Genomic DNA, 25,016 nt, shown 5'->3' on the forward strand with positions numbered 1-25,016 from the left:
CAAAAAAAGACACGTTTAAATAATGATAGGGAGGAGGGCGGATCAATCCAAAAGGCGATATCGGGTACTTGAATTGAAGTGAATCGTCTTTGATATCAACGTTGTTAAACATTGAGATTGGACATGGCACTCCAGGGTCAAATATGAAATAAAGACTTCAATGAGCAAAAAGGTAAAAGACTAGCAAAATGAACCATGCATGAACTTTGCAAGAACTTTTTAATGTTGATGAAAAGATCACACGATTATGGTCACCATGGCGATCGGTTTCCTGCAAACGTGCACTAAACGTCCTCCCTCTCTGCCTTGACTCGGGACTTTGACGATTATAGTCACCATGGCGATCGGGTTCCTGCAAACGTGCACTAAACGTCATCCCTCTCTGCCTTGACTCGGGACTTTGTCATCTTTATTTAGAAAGGAAATAGCTCTGTCGAAGAATTCACATGTCTTTACTTACTCTGGTACCCTGACTACACTGCTTTACTGTGCCTACTCGCCATATGGGGCCACCTACATACTCTCAATCACAGGATACAGGAAGCAACACTAGGAAGCGGGGGCTTCTTTAAAGTGTGGACCAACATCTGATCAAAGCCACTCCTGCCATTGACCACAATGCTTTACTGGGCCTACTCGCCATATGTGGACACCTACATACTCTCAATCACAGGATACAGGAAGCAACACTAGGAAGTGGGGGCTTCCTCAAAGTGTGGACCAACATCTGATCAAAGCCACTCCTGCCATTGACCACACTGCTTCACTGTGCCTACTCGCCATATGTGGCCACTTACATACTCTCAATCTCTGGATACAGGAAGCAACACTAGGAAGTGGGGGCCTCCTCAAAGTGTGGACCAACATCTGATCAAAGCCACTCCTGCCATTGACCGCACTGCTTCGCTGTGCCTACTCGCCATATGGGGCCACCTACATACTCTCAATCACTGGATACAAGAAGCGACACTAAGAAGCGGGGGCTTCTTTAAAGTGTGGACCAACATCTGATCAAAGCCACTCCTGCCATTGACCACACTGCTTCGCTGTGCCTACTCGCCATATGTGGCCACCTACATACTCTCAATCACTGGATACAGGAGGCAACACAAGGAAGTGGGGGCTTCCTCAAAGTGTGTACAAAGAACTGATCAAAGTCACTCCTGCCATCTAATGGTGATTTACCATACCGAAACCATTCCCAGAGGCATGATACTTACGTTTTGGCACTCTGCAACAATGCTTCTGAAAACACATTTACATCGCAGAGAAGGAGACTCCAGTCTGTATGTATTACTATCGGGAATATTCCACTTGGTTTAGGACCCGTCGTGCTCCAAAAAATTGATTTTAAAGTCTGGTTGAGTTGGATTAGGTCAAGATGAACTGAAGTACGAGGAGCGGGGGAAATATGTCCTTGTCAACTTCCTCAAGGGCGATTGCAGCCCCGGCACGTCAGATAAGGTGTCACTTGACAAGATATACCGTAGGAGTGGAGAGTTTCTCTCTACGAGTGTCACCGGGTACTGTGAATTCATTTTCGCCACAAATTACAGACTTTTTTCTTTAATACTTTTTTAAAACTAAGCTTTTGTTGTGTAGCTTAAGACTAAGTAGCACGATTTAGCAGCTGCTAGCTAGATTATATAACTGTGCTTATTTTAAGCACAAATTTTCATATACAACTCGAAAAACAAATGAAAATAACTTGAAACTAGAAGACTTATCCATAAGGTAACCATTTTGTCTGTCAATGGCGTAAGGATATGTCTTTTAGCTGTGTAGCTTGAGACTAAGTAGCATCATTTAGCAGCTGCTAGCTAGATGAGAGGATATGCTTATTTTAGGCATAAGTTTTCATATACAACTTAAAAAACAAAGGAAAATAACTTGAAACTAGAAGACTTATGAATAAGTTAACCAATTTGTCTGTCAATAACGTAAGAATATGTCTTTTTGTTGTGTAGCTTGAGACTAAGTAGCATGACCTAGCAGCTGCTAGCTAGATAATATAATTGTGCGTATATTAGGCATAAGCTTTCATATACAACTCGAAAAACAAATGAAAATAACTTGAAACTAGAAGACTTATGAATAAGGTAACCATTTTGTCTGTCAATGGCGTAAGAATGTGTCTTTTTGTGGTGTAGCTTGAGACTAGGTAGCATCATTTAGCAGATGCTAGCTAGATAAGAGAATTATCCTTATTTTAGGCATACATTTTTATATACAACTTAAAAAACAAATGAAAATAACTTGAAACTAGAAGACTTATGAATAAGTCAACCATTTTGTCTGTCAATGGCATAAGAATATGTCTTTTTGTTGTACTATCTAGGTAGCAGAGGCTACTTAGATAGTATAACTGTGCTTATTATTTTAAGAATATGTTTTCATATACTACTCGAAAAACAAACGAAAATAACTTGAAACTAGAAGACTTATGAATAAGTCAACCATTTTGTCTATTAATGGTGTAAGAATGTGTCTTTTTGTTGTGTAGCTTGAGACTAAGTAGCATCATTTAGCAGCTGCTAGCTAGATAAGAGAATTATCCTTATTTTAGGCATGCATTTTCATACACAACTTAAAAAACAAATGAAAATAACTTGAAACTAGAAGACTTATGAATAAGTCAACTATTTTGTCTATCAATGGCGTAAGAATGTGTCTTTTTGTTGTGTAGCTTGAGACTAAGTAGCATGACTTAGCAGCTGCTAGCTAGATAATATAATTGTGCGTATATTAGGCATAAGCTTTCATATACAACTCGAAAAACAAATGAAAATAACTTGAAACTAGAAGACTTATGAATTAGTCAACCATTTTGTCTGTCAATGGCGTAAGAATGTGTCTTTTTGTTGTGTAGCTTGAGACTAAGTAGCATCATTTAGCAGCTGCTAGCTAGATGAGAGGATTATGCTTATTTTAGGCATAAGTTTTCATATACAACTTAAAAAACAAAGGAAAATAACTTGAAACTAGAAGACTTATGAATAAGTCAACCATTTTGTCTGTCAATGGCATAAGAATATGTCTTTTTGTTGTACTATCTAGCTAGCAGAGGCTACTTAGATAGTATAACTGTGCTTATTATTTTAAGAATATGTTTTCATATACTACTCGAAAAACAAACGAAAATAACTTGAAACTAGAAGACTTATGAATAAGTCAACTATTTTGTCTATCAATGGCGTAAGAATGTGTCTTTTTGTTGTGTAGCTTGAGACTAAGTAGCAAAATTTAGCAGATGCTAGCTAGATAAGAGAATTATGCTTATTTTAGGCATGAGTTTCCATATACAACTTAAAAAACAAATGAAAATAACTTGAAACTAGAAAACTTATGAATAAGTCAACCAATTTGTCTGTCAATAGCGTGAGAATATGTATTTTTGTTGTGTAGCTTGAGACTAAGTAGCATAATTTAGCAGATGCTAGCTAGATAAGAGAATTATGCTTATCTTAAGCATAGGTTTTCTCATTTCACCTGAAAAACAAGTTAAAACTGAACTCGAAATTAGACAATTTAAACTTTTCAACTCGACTCAACTTTATTTATGAAGCCCTTTAAAACAGCGACACCTGAAGACAAACAAAACATAGTTCACAAAGACCCTTAAATGGACAATTTTAAAAAATATAACACTTAAATGAAGCAATTTCTTTCTGCTTATGGGTTAAGAATGTATTTTTAGAGCGTAGCATGATCTACCAGATGCTACATAATTGTCCTTATTGTCAGGACCAGAACGGAAACCAGACCCAAGTTTTATTCAAGGAAAGAGGAAGGGCTGCGCCCACGATCCGGAGTTCGCCAGGTGCGGAAGCAAGTCGCTCTCGTACTCAGATTGTGATCCGAACGCGGAAGTGGATCTTCCGTAGCGAGCGATGGCGGCGTCAAGGACGGAAAAACAGGTCGATAGCTGGGACAGGAGAGCAAAAACGTGGTCGGGGTCAGAAAACGGGTCGTAAGCCGGGACGGTAGAGCAGACGTGGTCGGGATCAAAAACGGGTCGTAAGCCGGGACGGTAGAGCAGACGTGGTCAGGATAAAAACGGGTCGTAGCCGGAAACAGACGGGAGCAGAAACGGGAGTCGGGGTCGGAAAAAGGCTTGCCTGGCATTCACTGAGGTTCGCAGACGGACTGACACAAGGGGATTGACAGGACTGAGTTCAAATAGAGACAGGGAGCCAACCAGTTGGCGCCAAATGAGCGGGCACAGGTGCTGCACATCAGTAGTCACGACACTTGTCCTAAATTTAACTCGGAAAAAAAAGTTCTATTGTCATAAAACCAAAATGGCTTCTGCTAATGGGGTGAGAATGCATTTTTGTTGCAGTGTATTATTAGACTTCCCATTGCCTTGTTAAGATTTTCTTCAGAAAAACTAAATCTTATTCATAGCAGGACTCCATTCCTTTGTGTCTTTACCTCTTCGTGTATTTTTAAAGAAACGCGGCAACAAATTACTTCTCTCTTTTTCACAGAGGATAAAAGATATTCCCGGAGATGGCTTCACCGCCGGTCCTATAAACAACCTTCAGGACTATAAATGTTTATTTGCTCTGTTGAAGAGTTTTAAAGGTGCCGGTCTTGTCGGTATAGCCTAAATGGATGAATCCTACGATGTATTTCTTTGCAAATCAAACAGAGCCGCGGAAATAAAAACGGGAAAACAAAAGCATTAGCGGAGACATTAGCGATAATTAAGGATGGGCTCATGATTCCCCCAAGGCTGGCTCCAGAGAGCATAAATACTCCCAGACTATGTAAATAATGTTAGCATGATAAGGCTAGCCTTCAAGCTTTTTCGTTATTGGTCCCGGGATACCTTCATGCGCTTTGGATTCCGAATGGAGAAAGGACTCACGTTAGCTTGTATGATGACCAGGTAGCGCGTTATCTCCTCGTAGTTGAGGCGTTCTCTGAGCACCACGGATCCGAACAACGTCAGAGGGATGTCAAAGGTTCTGTTTGCCGTCTGCGGAGACCAAAAAACACAGAATTATTCGCCTTGAAACACACTTCTATGCTATAGATTATGAATGAGCTATATTTCATGATGACAATGTCTGTGTATTGTTTGTTAATGCTACATCTGTTGTACCCATAGTGCCAAAAAATAGTCAACATTGTGCAAGGTAAACAGTAAACATAGTGCAGTCAACTTTGTGCAAGAAACATAGACATGAGTACCATTTTACGTTCGTATGAGGTAGTGTGTTTGCAAGAGTTTTCAGTTTTTTGTGCGGTGTGTGTTAAGGGTGGTAATGGCTCTGGGGAAGAAGTTTCTGAGTCTGTTTGTTTTTGTTTTGTGTGACCTGTATCGCTTGCCGGAAGGCAGCAGGTCAAAGAGGTGGTGGCCGGGGTGAGAAAATGATGTTTTCTGCTCTGCTGAGGTAGCGAGAGCAGGCAATGTCCTCCAGACTGGGCAGAGAGCAACCGACAATTTTCTGGGCTGTTTTGATGACGCTCTGGAGCGTTTTCCTATCTGCTGCCGTGCACCCAGCATACCACACTGTAATGCGGTATGTTAGAATGCTCTTCACTGTGGCTTTGTAAAAGGACACCTGCAGCTGCTGTTTCAGATGATTTTTCCTGAGCACTCTCAGGAAATGTAGTCGCTGCTCTGGCCTTCCCTACCACCGCTCTGGTGTTTGCAGACCAGGAGAGGTCGTCGGACACCCAGAAATTTGAAAAGAGTGGACTCTCTCTACACAGTCTCCTTTTATATTTAATATAATTGTATTATTATATTATATTAATTATATGAATATAATTATGAAGTTGATTCAGGCATCCAGGTCAACGTCACCACTAACAACAAAATCTATCATCTCGAACAGAAATGAAAAAATATCTTAATTGCAAAAAACCTTTGTCTTGAATGGAAGAGTCTATGTATTGGTAGGTCAGGCGTCCAAGAGTGAACAATGCAAGACACCAGGTACAATAACAGTCTGTAGTCTGTATGGCGCTTTGAGACTTCTTGTGATTAAGGGTGTCACAAAAAAAACATGACTTGACTTGCTTATAAAATATAAGCTAGTGCGGGGGTCTCATACCCAATTGACTTGGTAGCCGCTGGAGCTAGGGTCTGGGGTTGGACCAAACAGGGCTTTCCACTGTTCTCATTTTTTATTCACTTATTTCAACCAATCAGTAGGAAACGATTCAGTAATTCACTTTTGCTGAAATTATATGACAGGGAAAGTGTGTATTATTTGACCTCGAGCTTTCATCGAGTGCTACAAAGCACAAAGAAGAATACAAACTACAGAGACTCAAACCTCGTTGTGGTAAACTAAGTAGTTGCTTTGGATGGAAGGTAACATACACATAAAGCACCATTTTTCCCCTTTTTTGTGCCCACCTTTTAGTAAAGGAAAAAAGGAAAGGAAAAGAAATCAAAAGGTAAAAAAGAGAGGAAAACAAGTAGGGGGGTTATAAGAAAAAAAGACATAAAAAGAAAAAATAGAAAAAAGGGAGAGGTAAAGAAAGAATATAAAAAGGATGAGAAAGAAAAAGGGAAAAACCTAGGAATAAAAAGAAAAAGGGAAAAATGGAGTAAAACTAAAAGGAAAAAAAAACAGGTGTTGGTATTTAAAGGGTACCCGTAGCAGCAAGATAGCGGCCATTATGTCAGATCCTCAAGGGGAGCCTTATGTTAAGTTAAATAAACACAAATTTCTCAACCTACAAGTACATTAAAATGCATGTTTAGATCATAGTTTATGTTTATTTTTTTTTAAATTTCAACCTTCCACTTTAAATATTCTATATGCACAACAAACAGCACAAATTAAATTATTTCCTCTTCCTGACATGCAAACATGCAATAAATAAGACGCAAAAAAAAATATGCATATAAAATATTAAACGTTATAGGTTTAGAGTACAAAGTTTTTCTACCATTAAGCTAATACACACTGTCCCTTTAAACTATCATCCCGAGGGCCACAATTTGCCCCCGGGGCGCGAGTTTCAGACCTCGGCGCTACTGTGTTAAGGTTGCTTAAGCCCACACAGAGAATTAGCATGGTTGATTAGCTCGAGTACATAGCGTCGAAACTAAACTCCAAAACTAAATCTAAGTGATAGATTTTCCATTAGGAATTCAATACTTTTTTGCTGCAGGGCTAAAAATGGCCACCCTCGTGTTCGGAATATCGCTCCCGGCAAATCGACGCGGATCAAAAATAACAAAAAAAAGGGAAGACGTTGAGTGAAACTGATTGGACGGAGTCCATCAAAATCATCAGCGAATCTTTGAAACGTCGATTAAAAGAGAAAATTCTTTGCGTGCGCCCTAGGGTTCATTCCGGGAAACGAGTGATTGTCATGTTCTGTGTTTGTTTTGAGATCCAGGCCGTGTAGGACACAAACAAAGATGCTGTGATTTCTGTTTATTCGGTCATTCAATGCCAGAAGTTTCTCTCAAATGGAAAGACTCGTCTTTAAAGGACGACAGAAAATTTCTAGGTGGATAGTTTGTGTTTATTTTAGCTTTAAGTTATATACTATTTTGTACAATGTTTTATCTTACATAAAGTCAAATATACTTGTTCTAAAATCTGACTTCAGTTTTTGAGGGCAAACTATGAGAGAAGGTTTGCCGTGAACCGCACTTTGCCTTGGGATGTGCCTTTTTCTTCCATTCTGTGCAGATAACAATGATTTATCACCTAGCGTGGAGTGGGGGTGGATATGCCTGGTACATCCTATCACCCCTCCTCCCATTCTTCAACCATGGATGGGAAATTTGCATCCACGGCGGCACGGACCAATCAGCCAGAGGCTTGGTCATGACACGTGAACAATTCATCGGCAGGAATTATAGCAGAGGAACACCCGGAAACCCCCTCGTCTTTCTACACAGGATTGTAATTGGCAATAACCGATGTATGATTCTCCAACTGTAAGGGTTTGGACAAGACACGTAAAGTGTCTTTGGAGTCAGATTTCAGTTTCGTAAACGATACAACCTTACAATATCTTGTAACGGTTGAGATATAAGTGAAGTTGAAGCATTTTATTTTGGGGAACTTATTGGCATGTGGATTTGAGAAGAGCAAGACGAGGTCAGGTTCGAAACGAGTCGTAAGCCAGAACAGGAGAGCAGACGTGGTCTGGATCAAAAACGGGTCCCAGACGGGAGTAAAATAGGGACAGGCGGGAGACAGGGTCGAAAAAGGATTGCCTAGTTTACACTGAGGTTCGCAGATGGACTGACAACAGGGGATTGACAGGACCGAGTTCAAATAGTGACAGGGAGCCAATCAGAACCCCAGGCGGGTGGTGCCAAATGTGTGGGCACAGCTGAGTCACATCAGTAATAATGACACTAGTTGGTACGTGGGGCCACCTACACACACTCAATTGCTGGATACAGGAAGCAACAGTAGACAGTGGGGGCTTTCTTGATGTGTGGACAAAGAAAACCACTCCAGCCAAACTTATTGTAATTTTAAACACAGAAATCATTCTGTTCCCGTTTAGTCTGTCCTGTTTATTAGGGGCGGCAGTGGCTCAGGAGGTAGAGCACTCGTCTTGGGATCAAGAGATCGCAGTTCGAATCCCGGCTCCTCCGTGTTACATGTCGAAGTGTCCTTGGGTAAGACACTGAACCCCTAACGCCCCCAATAAGCAGGTTAGCGCCTTACATGGCTGCACGGCCGCTATTGGGAAATGTGAAGCACACTGTAAAGCGCTTTGGGAAGTCTTGACTTGAAAAGCGCTATATAAATGCAAATCATTTCATTAGGGGCGGCAGTGGCTCAGGAGGTAGAGCGCTCGTCTTGGGATCAAGAGATCGCAGTTCGAATCCTCCGTGTTACATTCTCGAAGTGTCCTTGGGTAAGACACTGAACCCCTAAAGCCCCTAATAAGCAGGTCAGCGCCTATTGGGAAATGTAAAGCACACTGTAAAGCGCTTTGGGAAGTCTTATAAATGCAGATCATTTCATTTCATTCCCAGAGGCTTGATACTTACTGATAAGATGTACTCAACCGTTTATTATAGTTAAAAAAAAACAACAACAATGTATTATATACTTTTGTCAATTATGGACCACGCTTCTGACAACAAATCTAGGCATTATGGCATGGAATGTGTTAAAAACGATATCAAATGATATTTTTACGGCATATAAAATGGACGTCAACTCACCGGGTCAATGGGGTTGTACTGGATGGTGTATTCGATCTGTCCGTTCGGACCATCGTCAATGTCGGTCGCTCCATTGTTGCCCGAGAAGCCCGAGAAGATGGTGGTGCCCACCGGAGTTAACTGAAACACAGGAGACAATTCTGGTAGACCTTTGACAGCTCCTCCTGGTCTAAGCTAGGACAAACCTTCTTCATGTAGTTGGTGTTTTTTTATTAATACATTAGCAAGAGTTGACGAAGAAGATGAATCCGTTTCGGGGCTAATAATATCTGACTTTAAGGAAAGCCATTTTTAGCCAGCCTTTGTTCATTTTGGTTTTCATAATGAGGGCAGATGATGTTTATAAACACATTTGATTTGGATGATAATCTTTTGTTTTTCGAGTAAAGGTTTGAACTCATGTTTTTGAGGGATTTTGATATAATTTCATGACACGTTAGGGTTTACACGAGAGTGACACCAAATGGACATTGTCGAATTAGGGTGGAAATTAAATGGCTATGCTGTTTTAGATGATTTTTCCTGAGCACTCTCAGGAAATGTAGTCACTGCTGGGCCTTCCCTACCACCGCTCTGGTGTTTGCAGACCAGGAGAGGTCGTCGGACACCCAGAAATTTGAAAAGAGTGGACTCTCTCTACACAGTCTCCTTTTATATTTAATATAATTATATTATTATATTATATTAATTCACCACTGACAACAAAATCTATCATCTCGAACAGGATCGGGACCCAAACGCGTGACGTTACTCACACAAGCCTTTTGTTTTACGGGAAACGGGGAGTCATGCACGTTAGGAAGCAGTCTGGCGTGAAATGATAGTAAGCCAGAGGCCGACGAGACCGATTTCAACTGCCCCAGTTGATATCGGACAGGACGGACAGACAGGATAGATAATGAAACAGGATATCAAAAATAAACAGGACCAACTAAACGGGAACAAAAACTGGAGAGAATAATAAACAGGACAAAAATAGACAGGATGGAAACTGGAAACCGAAATTAAACAGCATTCTGGCATGAAATGATAGGAAGCCAGAGGCTGACGAGAACGATACCAATTGCCCGAGTTGATATCAAACAGATGGGGTCGATACTGGACAGGAAGGGACAGACAGGATAGATTATGAAACAGGATATAAAAAATAAACAGGACAAACTAAACAAGAACAAAAACTGGAGACAATAATAAACAGGACAAAAATAGACTGAAACAAAACTGGAAACGAAATTAAACAGCAGTCTGGCGTGAAATGATAGGAGGCCAGAGGCCGACGAGATCGATCCCAATTGCCCAAGCAGATATCAGACGGATGGGGTCGATACTGAATAGGAAGGGACCGACAGGATAGATAATGAAACAGGATATCGAAAATAAACAGGACAAACTAAACGGGAACAAAAACTGGAGACAATAATAAACAGGACAAAAATAGACGGAAACAAAACTGGAAACGAAATTAAACAGCAGTCTGGCGTGAAATGATAGGAAGCCAGAGGCCGACGAGATCGATCCCAATTGCCCGAGCAGATTTTAGACAGATGGGGTTGATACTGGACAGGACGGGACAGACAAGATTGATATCCAAACAGGATATCGAAATTAAACAGGACAAACTAGACGGGAACAAAACTGTAAACCGATATTAAAGAGGACAAAATAAACGGGAACAATACCGGACAGGAAATACCAACAGGAAACCGGAGAGAGTCAAAAGCCACGTCTTGCGGGCAGAAGTTCGTTGATGGACTAACAAAGGAAGAGTGAGAGCATTGAGCTTAAATAAAATATGAAACAGGATATAGAAAATAAACAGGACAAACTAAACGGGAACAAAAACTGGAGAGAATAATAAACAGGACAAAAATAGACAAACAAAACTGGAAACCGAAATTAAACAGCAGTCTGGTGTGAAATGATAGGAAGCCGGAGGCCGACGAGATCGATCCCAATTGCCCGAGCAGATATCAGACAGATGGGGTTGATACTGGGACAGGACGGGACAGACAAGATTGATATCCAAACAGGATATCGAAATTAAACAGGACAAACTAGACGGGAACAAAACTGGAAACCGATATTAAACAGGACAAAATAAACGGGAACAATACCGGACAGGAAATACCAACAGGAAACCGGACAGAGTCAAAAGCCACATCTTGCGGGCAGAAGTTCGTTGATGGACTAACAAAGGAAGAGTGAGAGCATTGAGCTTAAATAAAATATGAAACAGGATATAGAAAATAAACAGGACAAACTAAACGGGAACAAAAACTGGAGAAAATAATAAACAGGACAAAAATAGACTGAAACAAAACTGGAAACGAAATTAAACAGCAGTCTGGTGTGAAATGATAGGAAGCCAGAGGCCGACGAGATCGATCCCAATTGCCCGAGCAGATATCAGACAGATGGGATTGATACTGGACAGGACAGGACACACAAGATTGATATCAAAACAGGATATCGAAATCAAACAGGACAAAATACACGGGAACAATGCCGGACAGGAAATACCAACAGGAAACCGGACAGAGTCAAAACCCACGTCTTGCGGGCAGAGGTTCTTTGATGGACTAACAAAGGAAGAGTGAGAGCACTGAGCTTAAATAGACGGAAAGCCAATCTGTCAATGAGCCGCAGCTGGTGCCACACGGGCGGGCCAATTGGGCGCCATGGCAACCGTGACATGATTCACTGTTTCCACTGACTTAAGTTTTGTTTATGTCATAACCAGTCATGTTCAGCCCCTTCAGATATTGTTGTTTAAGTACACGTTCTATTAATATTTACGGTATGTTTCTCTTTAAATATGAAGTTTTTTAAATGCAGTTTTAAAGGTTCAGCTAATGAGCGATGTAGGCTTATATGCAAGTACATACAGTAGCCTATGATTTATAAATATCAACTCTAAGTGCCTTATAAAAGGTAGATACTTAAGTGGTTGGCTAACTCCATTTTAACCTCAATGATAATGTACAAAATATACAACATAATAGTAACAACTGTCAGGACCAGAGCGGAGACAGGACCCACTTGCGTTGCGTTTCTCACGAGTTTTATTGGAAGAAAGAGATAGGGTTGCGCCCACGATCCGGTGATTGATGGACACAGGAAGCAGGTCGCTCTGAACATGGATCATCCGTGGCGAGCGATTGCGGTGTCAAAAACGGAAAAACGGGTCAGGAGCCGGGACAGGAGAGCAAAAAAAGGTCGGGGTCGGAAGCGAGTCGCAAGTCAGGGAAGGACAGTATACGTGGTTGGGGACAAAAGAGGTCGAAAGCTGAGACGGGAGAGTAGACGTGGTCAGGATCAAAAACGGGTCAAAGCCGGGGGACAGACGGGAGCAAAGAAACAGGTGGGAGTCAGGGTCCAAGAAGGCTTTCGTAGTGTTAACTGAGGTTCACAGACGGACTGACAAAAGGGGACAGAATACACCAACTAATTCAACAAAATGACAAGTTTATTTGTTTATATCTATTACTTTCCAATGTTTTAATTGAGAGCCCAGCAGGGGAACTCTCTTCCCAGAGAATTTGAATAAAACAGTCTGCTCCAGCTGAACACTTGCCACAGAACATGAAAGCTAAAATGTTGCCAACAATGATTTTCCATGCTACATTTTTCTTTTTTTTTTGTTTTGTTTTGTTTTTGTTTCTAGCAGCCAAAAGTTTTGGAGATGCCTGCCAGGATGCGAATGTAATCTCCAAACAGTACGATGAACATGTGAGATAAAGTATATTTGGCGACGCCATTTTTCATGTCCTGCATAATTATGATCGCTGTCGTTATAGCGGACGGGGGATCGGTTTAAAGATACGCCTTGTGAAAATCTTAACCTCTCGCCTAAAACTTCAAGAATAACGCAATCGACTCCTTGGGGGATGTTCTCGTACATGAGGGCAAGGAAAAACTCAAAAAAACCTCAACACGAGGAAAATGAAGAAACCTTGAGAAGGGACAGTCTCAAATGGATGCACAGACCACAGATTATTGCAAACCACAGAGTATTATGACACCATCCCCCGATCTAAAACCTACATGAGGGCAAGGAAAAACTCAAAAACCTTAACATGAGGAAAATGAACAAACTTTGAGAAGGAGCAGTCTCAAAAATTTGCACAGACCACAGACTATTGCGAACTACAGACTATTATGACCCCATCCCCTGATCTAAAACCGACATGAGGGCAAGGAAAAACGCAAAAACCTCAACATGAGGAAAATTAAAAAACCTTGAGAAGGGACTTTCTCAAATGGATGCACAGACCACAGACTATTGCGAACTACAGACTATTATGACACCATCCCCTGATCTGAAACCTACATAAGGGCAAGGAAAAACTCAAAACCTCAGAATGAAGACAATGAAGAAACCTTGAGAAGGGACAGTCTTAAAAAGCTGCACAGACCACAGACTATTGCAAACTACAGACTATTATGACTCCGTCCCCTGATCTAAAAACCTACATGAGTGCAAGGAAAAACTCAAAAACCTCAGGTCATGTTTATTTGTGACGCCCTTAATAACAAAGAGTCTCAAAGGGATGCACAGACCACGGATTATTGCAAACCACAGACTATTATGACACCATCCCCTGATCTAAAACCGACATGAGGGCAAGAAAAAACTCAAAAACCTCAACATGACGAAAATGAAGAAACCTTGAGAAGGGACAGTCTCAAATGTTTGGGGTCATCCAGACAATTTGTGATTTTTCCAGGAAAAAGTCACACATTTATTTATCTGTGTTCTTTTGCCCATTATCATCTCCCATATTTTGGCCAGGCTCAGATACAGGTTTTTCTTTGCCTCCCTGCCTTGAAGTCCAGCATTTCGAGTCACCTCTTCACTGTAGATCAGGGGTGTCAAACCCGCGGCCCGGCACCAGATCAGGCCCGCTAGGGGATTAAATCCGGCCCGCGAGAAAACGCTGGGAGAAGCGCAAGAGAAAAACGAGCTGCATGTTGAAAAATGTCCACTTGATGTTACCAAAGCCAGATGCCTCTCACAAACGCTGTACTTGTATTTCTTTCTCTTCCTCTTTCACTCACTCTCTCTCTCTCTCTACCTCAGCTTTTTACTTTCATTTTGTATCTTTTCTTTTTTGTTCTATTTCCCCCCCCCCCCTTACTTCAAGTCATTTTGTGCACAATTTTACATAATATTTGGTCGTGTAGGGATTAAAGAAGCAAAAACAACCTGAAGAGCCGTTTGGGACCCGAAAGAGCCGGTTCTTTTTACTGAGCCGAGCCGAAGAAGCCGGTTCTCGAAAAACTCTACCGACTTTACTCAACTTCTTTCTACTTCGACACCGCATTTCGAACACAGCGTCAGGGGAACCCGTGTATTTTTACCTTCATGCACTGTAACTTTAACTAAATTAGCTTCTTAAATATCAATTTCGAGCCCTGATTTTTGTGAGCTGGCTAGATTTTCTTGTGCGCGGAAAAGCTCTGGGTAGTGCCTAATTGCGCACACACGCAGGTTAGAGGGAACATTGGTTCTAACGATGTACTATTTGAACACTGGAGTGTTGGTTGCTGGAATTTGGCCTCTATACACCTGTCAAGTCATGTTTATTTGTATAGCCCTTATTCATGACATGATAGCGAGCGGCAGCCTTTCCAGCAGCTCCTTGTTATTTCGCTCTTTTTGTGATTTATTGTTTTAAGTGTCTGCTTCTATCTTCAGTGTTTTTCGTCCCGTTTGACAACTACACTTTGGATTGCTTTTTTTATCCTATGGTTATGGGTTTTAACACACAAAAATGCGTTCATTCGAGGAATCAACTCCTTGCCAAGAAGGATTCTCGTGCCGGCGTGATGAGGGGGCCCAATGGTGGATGCAGAGTCGGAGCTTAGGTGAAGGCTAAGCGGCTAGCGGCGCTATAAGCCTTTGGTATCGTTCGGAATCATGATAAATGTGAACTCTCTGCCAAATAAGACAGACAAACTAGCTGTGCAGGGGAAAAACATCAAAGCGTACAGGGAGTGCAGTTTGCCGTGTTTTACGGAAACGTGGTTCACGTCTAGCATCGCGGACGCTAAAGTGGAGCTACCCGGCTTCAGAGCTGTTAGGACGGACAGAGACACAAAAGCCTGCGGGAAGCGGAGAGGAGGCGGACTCGCTATCTACGTGAACACGAGGTGGTGTAACCCTGGGCACAAAGATTTCCATCTGCTGCAGGGACGTTGAACTTTTGGCCTAGCGTGTGACGTCATCCATACCGGTGTTGCTAAACTACAACACAGCACCCCGAGGCCAGCCTGTTAATCTGTTAATAAACGACAAAAGGATACTGCTGGAAGTGTGAGTTTCCCTATGGAGATGAATAAAGTATCTATCTATCTATCTACCTATCTATCTATCGCTAACTGTCAGTCTGTCAGTCACTCAGTGTATCGATCTATCTATCTATCTATCTATCCATCCATCCATCGTTCCATCTATCTATCTCTGACTGTCAGTCAGTATATCTATCTATCTATCTATCTATCTATCTATCTATCTATCTCTGACTGTCAGTCAGTATATCTATCTATCTATCTATCTATGGTATCGATCTATGGTATCTATCTATGGTATCTATCTATCTGTAGATCTATGGTATCTATCCATCCATGGTATCTACTGTATCTATGGTATATACGTATGGTATCTATCTATCTCTGACTGTCAGACTGTCAAACTATCTATCTATCTATCTATCTCTGACTGTCAGTCTCTTAGTCTATCTATCTATCTTTCGATCTATGGTATTGATCTATGGTATCTATCTATCTATCTATGGTATCTATCTATGGTATCTATTTATCTGTAGATCTATGGTATCTATCCATCTATGGTATCTACTGTATCTATGGTATATATGGTATCTATCTATCTCTGACTGTCAGACTGTCAATCTATCTGTCTGTCTCTGACTGTCAGTCTGTCAGTCTATCTATCTTTCGATCTATGGTATTGATCTACGGTATCTATCTATCTATCTATGGTATCTATCTATCTGTGTATCTACGGTATCCATCTATGGTATCTATCTATCTATCTATCTCTGACTGTCAGTCAGTATATCTATCTATCTATCTATCTATGGTATCGATCTATGGTATCTATCTATGGTATCTATCTATGGTATCTATCTATGGTATCTATCTATGGTATCTATCCATCCATGGTATCTACTGTATCTATGGTATATACGTATGGTATCTATCTATCTCTGACTGTCAGACTGTCAAACTATCTATCTATCTATCTATCTCTGACTGTCTGTCTCTCAGTCTATCTATCTATCTTTCGATCTATGGTATTGATCTATGGTATCTATCTATCTATCTATCTATGGTATCTATCTATGGTATCTATTCATCTGTAGATCTATGGTATCTATCCATCTATGGTATCTACTGTATCTATGGTATATATGGTATCTATCTATCTCTGACTGTCAGACTGTCAATCTATCTGTCTGTCTCTGACTGTCAGTCTGTCAGTCTATCTATCTTTCGATCTATGGTATTGATCTATGGTATCTATCTATCTATCTATCTATGGTATCTATCTATCTGTGTATCTACGGTATCCATCTATGGTATCTATGGTATCTATCTATCTATCCCCGACCGTCAGTCTGTCAGTCAGTCAGTGTATCTATCTATCTATCCATCTATCTATTTATGACTGTCAGTCCGTCTGTCAGTCAGTCTATCTATCTATTGATAGATAGATATACTGATCTATCTATTGATCTATGGTATCTATCTATGGTATCTATCTATCTGTGCATCTATGGTATCTATCTATTGATGGTATCTATGGTATCTATCTATCAATGTATTGGGTGTATTTCTGATTATCTTCATGTCATCATTATTGAAGACGATTGTGTTTTCCCTTCAAAAATAAGGACCTTTCTAACTTTTGAGCGCTATTGTACCTCCACCCGGCACGGACCCGTTAAATCTCCGATGCATATTCTAATAATGAAGCCTCCTAATGATGCGGCAGAGGGCGAATTTTGTTGGCACTGATGAGGCGGAGGAAGACCAGGACAGTGGGAAGTATATCAAGTGTGTCAGAGGAAGGGCAGCGAGGTTGAGGAAAGGTGACAGGATGTAGAAATGCCAGAGGTGAGTTGGCGAGGGTATGAAGAAGAGCCGCAGAGAAAAAATGGATGCCGACGGACCGAGGGGAGAGAAAGAGAGGGCTCCAGAGGACAGATTGAGTTGGACAGGCTGAGGAAAACTGCATAATGAGATATTCTCCGCCAACACGCCGTCCCCGTCCAGTTGGACCTTTTAAATGATGCTTCGCGGACTCCCGAGAGCACCAGAACAACAGGTTTGGCATTTCAAAGACTATTCCGGGGGGGCCCTCCGAGCCACTCGTTTGTGGACCCGTCTTTTGGACGCTTATGAAACCCTCCAAAGTGGAACAAAATCCACCCGGCCAATATTTTCCGTTATCGCTCGTCGACATTAGGTGAAGTGGAATCGATCCCAGCTCATCGGGGATTGGCTTCATTCTGGCGTGACGGGGAAAAGTCAACTTAAAACTGAGTTTTGTTTGTGGAGATGGTTCAACTTTCCAAATTTTGGAGGAGTTTTCATCCAAATATTAGAATGCAATGCGCGCTTGTTTCTTGATGGCAAAAGATGGACAAGAATAGCCGACATTTTCACACGGAGGCAGATTTCATTTCTTAAACAATTTAGCTAAGTGAACTTCATCGAATATTAGCCGAATTAGTGTTGCTCGTTGCCGACCCCTTTTCTGGACCCGTTTATGTTTTGCTCCTCCTCTGGCCTCCTCTCTCGATCTTCTGCTTCTCTTCCTCTGCCGGCAAGCTGGTGTGCCGGCTCCTCCCATGGGCGTGCCAATGAAAGCCCCCACGTGGGGTCCACACTCGCCTCGATGTCTCGAGAAACTCAAGACAACATCGAGCGTCTATCAAAAAAATGCCTGACGTCCTTCGTCAGAGTCCTGTTATAAAAATTCCCCAGCCAAAACATTCCGAATTTGGAACAGCGTGACCTGAAGCCCACTCGGTGAAAATCTTCATTGCACTCGATAAATGTAACTTGTATTTAATCGTATAAAATCCTTTAGAGTAAAATGTATAAAATCCTTCAATATTGTGATAGTTTGGGGTATTCCGACGTTTCAAAGTTATTGACGCTTTAATTAATATCCCTCAGAAGAACTGATTGATGATACTGTATCTGTCATGATTACTGGGTGCCCGCTCATTGGCCACCAACCACCGCGGGTTCTGATTGGCTCCCTGTCACTATTTGAACTCAGGCCTGTCAATCCCCTGTTGTCAGTCAGTCTGCGAACCTCAGTGTATACTAGACAAGCCTTTTTCGACTCTGACTCCCACCTGTCCTGTCTTTGCTCCCGTCTGTCTCCGGCTACGACTCGTTTTGATCCTGACCACGTCTGCTCTCACATCCCGACTTACGACCCGTTTTTGATCCTGACTACATCTGCTCTCCCGTCCCGGCTTACGACTCATTTCTGACCCCGACCACGTTTTTGCTCTATCGACCTGTTTGCAGGCATCCCGCAGGGCTCAGTACCCGGTCCCCTTCTTTTTTAGCATTCATATACTTCATATACTTCCGTTAGGTCATATTATTCTCAAGCATACTATTAAGTCCCATTGCTATGCAGATGACACTCAACTCTATTTTCCAATCGAGACAGTTCTTTTGACTTCATGCTTGGTGTTTGTGCTCTGACATGCACATGCAAAAAACTTTTTCACATTGTCATAATGGAGTATTTTGTGTAGAATTTGGAGATAAGAGACTAAATTAATACAATTTGGAATGAGGCTGTAACATAACAAAATGTGGAAAAAGTGAAGCGCTGTGAATACTTTCCGGATGCACTGTATATCAAACTGGTAGCCCTTCGATGTAATCAGCAACAAAATAGCAGTTCGTGACCCGTGCCGTCCCCGATATGTGTCAGGTAAAACACCGTTAGCTAAAAAATGGTCGTCATGTTACCTCGTTCACAGCAACGTAGTATCTGGGCTGCTGGAAACGCGGCTTGTTGTCGTTTCTATCGCGTACCACGATCCGGACCTCGTGAAGGATCACGGTGCCGACCAGCTCGTTGGTACACTGAACCTGGACCACGATGGACTGGATGTACGACGGAGGCTGCAGTATAAAAGGAGACGGAAGCATATTTTTCTGTTGGATTCAGGTTTTTCAGTTATACAAAACAATGTTCTGGATCAGCACCAAAAACAGTTCTTACATCTCTGTCGAGAACACGTCCAGTGCTGTTGAGGTATAGGGCTTTTTTGGAAGGGTCCAGGATGACCCAGTGGTTGTGATTGTCCCTCAGAGCCAAGGAGATGGTTTGGTCCGGACCCTCCGCCACACCGTTGATTTGCATGTTCTCCACCAACAACGTTCCTGAAGAAAAACCATGTGGATGTATATTAAAGGTGTATTCAACATTGTTGCGTGTCATCTGTTGTCACAAACCAGGAACGGAGACAGGACCCAATTGCGTTCGTTTTACTCAGTTTTTATTAAGAAAGAGAACAGGACTTGCATCCACGATCCGGAGGAGCAAAACATAAACGGGTCCAGAAAGAGGTCGGCAACAGGAATCAGACAGAACACAGGACAGGATAGATTCGGATAAACAGGTCCAGAAAAGAGGTCGGCGACAGGAATCAGACAGAACACAGGGCAGGATAGAGTCGGACAAATGGGTCCAGAAAAGAGGTCGGCAACGGGAATCAGACAGAACACAGGGCAGGATCGAGTCGGATAAACGGGTCCTGAAAAGACGTCGGCAACAGGAATCAGACAGAACACGGGGCAGGATCGAGTCGGATAAAAGGGTCCAGAAAAGAGGTCAGCAAGGGGAGTCAGACAAAACACGGGGCAGGATCGAGTCGGATAAACGGGGCCAGAAAAGAGGTCGGCAACGGGAATCAGACAGAACACGGGGCAGGATCGAGTCGGATAAACGGGTCCAGAGAAGAGGTCGGCAACGGGAATCAGACAGAACACGGGGCAGGATCGAGTCGAATAAACGGATCCAGAAAAGAGGTCGGCAACGGGAATCAGACAGAACACGGGGCAGGATCGAGTCGGATAAACGGGTCCAGAAAAGAGGTCGGCAACAGGAATCAGACAGAACACAGGGCAGGATAGAGTCGTAGAGTCACAAAAGCTTGTCTAGCGGGTAGCATTGGTTCGCAGACGATCTGATGAGTGTTTTCAGGAAGGCGGGAGTTTAAAAAGAGTCCAACAGCCAATCAGGGTCCGTGGCTGTTGGCGCCAATGGGGTAGCCTCAGGTGCCCCGCATCTGTAATCATGACATATGTATGCTATACTGTAACTTCCAGCCGCAGGTCAACTACAGACACGCGTGTATAATTTGGATACTTCGCAATAATTCCGTTCTTCGCCTCCATCGTTGTTGTCATTGTTTTCCACTTGTTCTTCCCCTTATATGTAACTTTCTTGAGACCCATTACGATGGGCATAGAAAGGAAAGAAAACGGACAAAATCACACGAAAGTGAGATGTGTTCCCTCTCAAAAGCAATTGGCATAACAGCGATTGACTGAGCAGGAAAGAATTCGAGCAGGGCATTAGCGCGGCCTACCTATTAGGAGTGTAGTTGACCCTGTGTTTGTTCTTCTTCTTTGCGTTTTTTCTGCAAAGGCAAATGACTGAAAACAGCTGTGCGACCCTCTTCTGGGTCCAGAGCCACCGGTTGAAAAACACTGACTCAGACCGTATTTGCATCGGTCGTCTTATAGTCTCTTAACTTGCAGCAAATTATTTTCACAAGAAGCTCGGAGAAGTAGTCATCAGCTAAAAGATGAAAAAATAATCGCCCATAAGTGCCCCCTCCAGGAACCGAAATGCGATTTCAAGTGAGAATTACTTGAAAATATATTTGCTGTCAAGCAAGTATTCAGAGACCCATTATCGTAGCTGGTGTCTTGCATTGTTAACCCTTGGACGCATGACCTACATAAATCTGCAATTAAGATTGTTCTCCATTTTGGTTCACCATGATAGATTTTGTTGTATTTGGTGAGGTTTACCTGTGTGACTGAATCTACTTCTGTCACGGTTGCCATAACGCCCAATTGGCCCCGCCCGTGTGGCGCCAGCTGCGGCTCGTTGACAGATTGGCTTCCCTTCTATTTAAGCTCAGTGCTCACAATCTCCCTTTGTCAGTCCGTCAACAAACCTCTGGGTTTAGACTCTGTCCAGTTTCCTGCATGTGTTTCCTCTCCAGTATTGTTCCCGTCTATTTTTGTCCTGTTCAATTTGGTTTCCAGTTTTGTTGCTGTCTAGGTTGTCCTGTTTAATTTCGATATTCAGTTTTGATATCAATCCCGTCTGTCCCTTGCTGTCCGGTATCGATCTGCTATCGCCCAAAATGAATGACCCAAAAGCATTTGCATCACCTCTAATATATGCACTTTATAGCGTTGGCAGTCCGACTGACTGGGGTGATGAAATCCTTGATTTCTTGACCCCCTTCCACGTCCAACATCTGCCCAATCTAATATCCAACACAAAACTTGGCAACGGCACCTTCGAGGCTCCCATGGAAACCGCCATCAAATGGCCGTCGTGATTCATTGCCTCGGAAAATACGTGCAGGGACAAGGGGGGGTAAGTTTTGTAAAATAGTTTTTATTACGTCTGAAATGAGATTCAAAAATTCACAGTGGTTCAGTCGATGTGGTCTGGTGGTGTCTGAAGGTTTTTCTCCAGATTCTTGTGAACACAGGGAAACGATCACAATCCTTGCCAAATCTGAAGATACAATAGTCAAGTCCTGTTTATCGATTTTGGCCCTGAATCACAAGGAGTCTCAAACGGCCGTACAGACCACTGACTATTATTGTACCTGGTGTCTTGCATTGTTAACCCTTGGACGCTTGACCTACGAATACATAGACTGTTCCATTTAAATCAATGATTTTTTTGCAATGAAGATATTTTTCATTTCTGTTCCGAGATGATACATTTTGTTGTCATTGGTGAGCTTTACCTGTGTGACTGATTTTACTTCATAATTCACAGATAGTGTTTTCCCCCAGATTCTTGCAAAGACAGGGAAACAACCACAATCCTTGCCAAATCTGAAGGTACAATAGTCAAGTCCTGTTTATCTGTTTTGGCCCTAATCACAAGGAGTCTCAAACGACCGTACAGACCACTGACTATTATTGTACCTGGTGTCTTGCATTGTTAACTCTTGGACGCTTGACCTACCAATACATAGACTCTTTCATTTAAATCAATGATTTTTTGGGGGGTTTTTGGCCCTAATCACAAAGAGTCTCAAATGGCTGCACAAACCACAGATTATTGCAAATTACAGACTATTATGACACCATCACCTGATCTAAAACCTACATGAGGGCAAGGGAAGACTCAGACAAAGGTAAACAGTAAATAGGTATGGCTTATTTTAAACCTGACGTGTCTGTTTGTGTTAGCTAAGTATACTGTTAGCGAAAAAGACAGTAAGATTTTTTGATAACATGTCACGGTTGCCATGGCGCCCAATTGGCCCCGCCCGTGTGCCGCCAGCTGCGGCTCGTGTACAGATCGGCTTTCCTTCTATTTAAGCTCAGTGCTCTCACTCACCCTTTGTCAGCCCGATTTCCTGCCTGCATTTCCTGACTGGGATCGTTCCTGTCTATTTTTGTCCTGTTTATTATTCTCTCCAGTTTTCGTTCCCGTCTAGTTTGTCCTGTTTAATTTCGCTATCCTGTTTCAATATCAATTCTGTCTGTCCCGTCCTGTCCAGTATCGACCCCATCTGTCCGATTGCTACTCGGGCAATTGGTATCGACCTCGTCGGTCTGGCTTCCTGTCATTCCATGACAGACTGCTGCCTAACGTGCATGACTCCCCATTTCCCGTAAAATAAAAGGCTTGTGTGAGAAGCGTCACGCATTTGGGTCCTGATCAGGTTCCGGTTCCTGACAACAACCAGGTCAGGTAGTGTTTTTTTGCTCTCTCAATTTTGATATTGTTGCACAGTGCTCCGGGAGGTGTGTAAATGTTTCAAAAATGTTTGTATCCCATTCCTGCTTCGAACTTTTCTATAACTTTATCTCGGACCTGCCTGGTGTGTTTCTTGAACTTCGTAATACTGTTATAATGCGGTCCGTACAGGTGCATTTAAAAGGAGACTTAATGACTCAGAAGTACACACTGTCATTGTTAGTGATTTAGGTCAACGTTGGATCATTTAGAAGTCATCAGGGAACTTCTAGAGCACAGGTGTCAAACAAGCGGCCTGCGGGCCAGATCAGGCCCTCTAGGATATAATCCGGCCCGCGAGACAACAACACTCAGAGAGACGCAAGAGAAAAACAAGCTCAGGAACCGAAATGCAATTTCAAGTGAGAATTACTTGAAAATATATTTGCTGTCCAGCAAGTATTCAGAGACCCATTGTCGTAGCTGGTGTCTTGCATTGTTAACCCTTGGACGCGTGACCTACCAATAAATCCACTCTTCCATTTAAATCAATGCATTTTTGCAATTAAGATTTTTCTCCATTTTGGTTCACCATGATAGATTTTGTTGTATACCTGTGTGACTGAATCTACTTCTGTCACGGTTGCCATGATAACAAACGTATCAATAGCAACAATTATATCGGAGACCAAAATCCCCACTGATATTCCCTCGAGCAGAACCCCAAAAATGCCTACCTGACCACATTTGCTGTGTGCGCCGTACCTGACTGCCACCCCAGCTGTGTTGTCTCTTTCGGTAAAGCTAATGTTCTGTAAAAATGACACATCAGTGCATCGCCCTCAAGCCTTTAAAAACACCGTTATTATATCTCGTGTTCCAATTGCAGCGGCTGCTTGTTATTCTATCGTCACGGTTGTTTTACTCGCTAGATGTTATTCTCCGTTTCTACGAGTGGCTCATTTTAATCCGGTAGTCAGTCACGCATACGTGGTCATTTTGCCACGATTCGCAATGAAAAAAGACTGAAAAGTAGGTGTTGCGTAAATATTGCCCCCCTTGCTTTCTCACCTACCTCTAGAACAGGGGTGTCAAACTCATTTGAACTCGGGGGCCACACGATAGAACAAACATTCTGTGGGGGACCCGGACTAGTAGATGAAAGAGAAAGAAAAAGAGATAAAGAAATAAGAGAAAGAGGGAGGGAACAGGAGAGAGGGCAGGACAAAGAAAGAAAAAGAGAGAGAGGGAGAGAGCGTGAAAAACAAAAGATAAAAAGTCATGAGAACGGGGGAAAAGAAAGGGAGAGGAAGAAAGAAATCCAAAGAGAAATAGAAAGACAGAAGGAGAGAAAAGAGAAAAGAAAGTGCAAAGGGTATGAAGAGGGGAAGAGAAAAGGAAAACAGGAAGTTAGAGCAAAAGAGGTTGAAAGACACAGAGAGAGAAAGAGACAAAGACCAACAAAGGAAGAGAAAAAAAGAGACAGAGTGGGAGAAAAGGGGTGGGGGGGAGAGGGAGAGAGAGAGAGAGAGATGGATAGACAGATAGATAGAGATAGATAGATAGAGATGTCTAGATAGATAGAGATAGATAGACAGACAGACAGAGATAGATAGACGGATAGATAGATGTCTAGATAGAGAGAGAGAGAGAGAAAGAGAAAAACAGAGACAGAGACAGAGAGAGAGAGAGAGAGAGAGAGAGAGAGACAGAAACAGAGACAGAGAGAGAGAGAGACAGACAGAGAGATAGATATAGATAGATAGATAGATAGAGATAGATAGGTAGATAGAGATAGACAGATAGATATATGTCTAGATATATAGATAGATGTCT

General features: G+C 42.3%; 1 protein-coding gene across 1 annotated transcript in view; it reads right to left on the reverse strand.

The window, feature by feature from the left end:
- The window catches only part of pcdh15b (protocadherin-related 15b), a 247,267-nt gene that overhangs the window by 161,411 nt on the left and 60,840 nt on the right, over positions 1–25,016 (reverse strand). Inside the window, exons 6-9 of the mRNA XM_088323283.1 lie at positions 19,455–19,615; positions 19,199–19,354; positions 9,173–9,292; positions 4,874–4,984 (exon numbers count right to left, since the gene is read on the reverse strand). Coding sequence (XP_088179409.1) covers positions 4,874–4,984; positions 9,173–9,292; positions 19,199–19,354; positions 19,455–19,615 — 548 coding nt within the window. The remainder of the gene's footprint in view (positions 1–4,873; positions 4,985–9,172; positions 9,293–19,198; positions 19,355–19,454; positions 19,616–25,016) is intronic.

This window comes from Urocampus carinirostris, chromosome 19 (assembly GCF_059441175.1).
Source record: "Urocampus carinirostris isolate Australia breed hairy pipefish chromosome 19, RoL_Ucar_1.0, whole genome shotgun sequence".
NCBI classification, from domain to species: Eukaryota; Metazoa; Chordata; class Actinopteri; order Syngnathiformes; family Syngnathidae; genus Urocampus; species Urocampus carinirostris.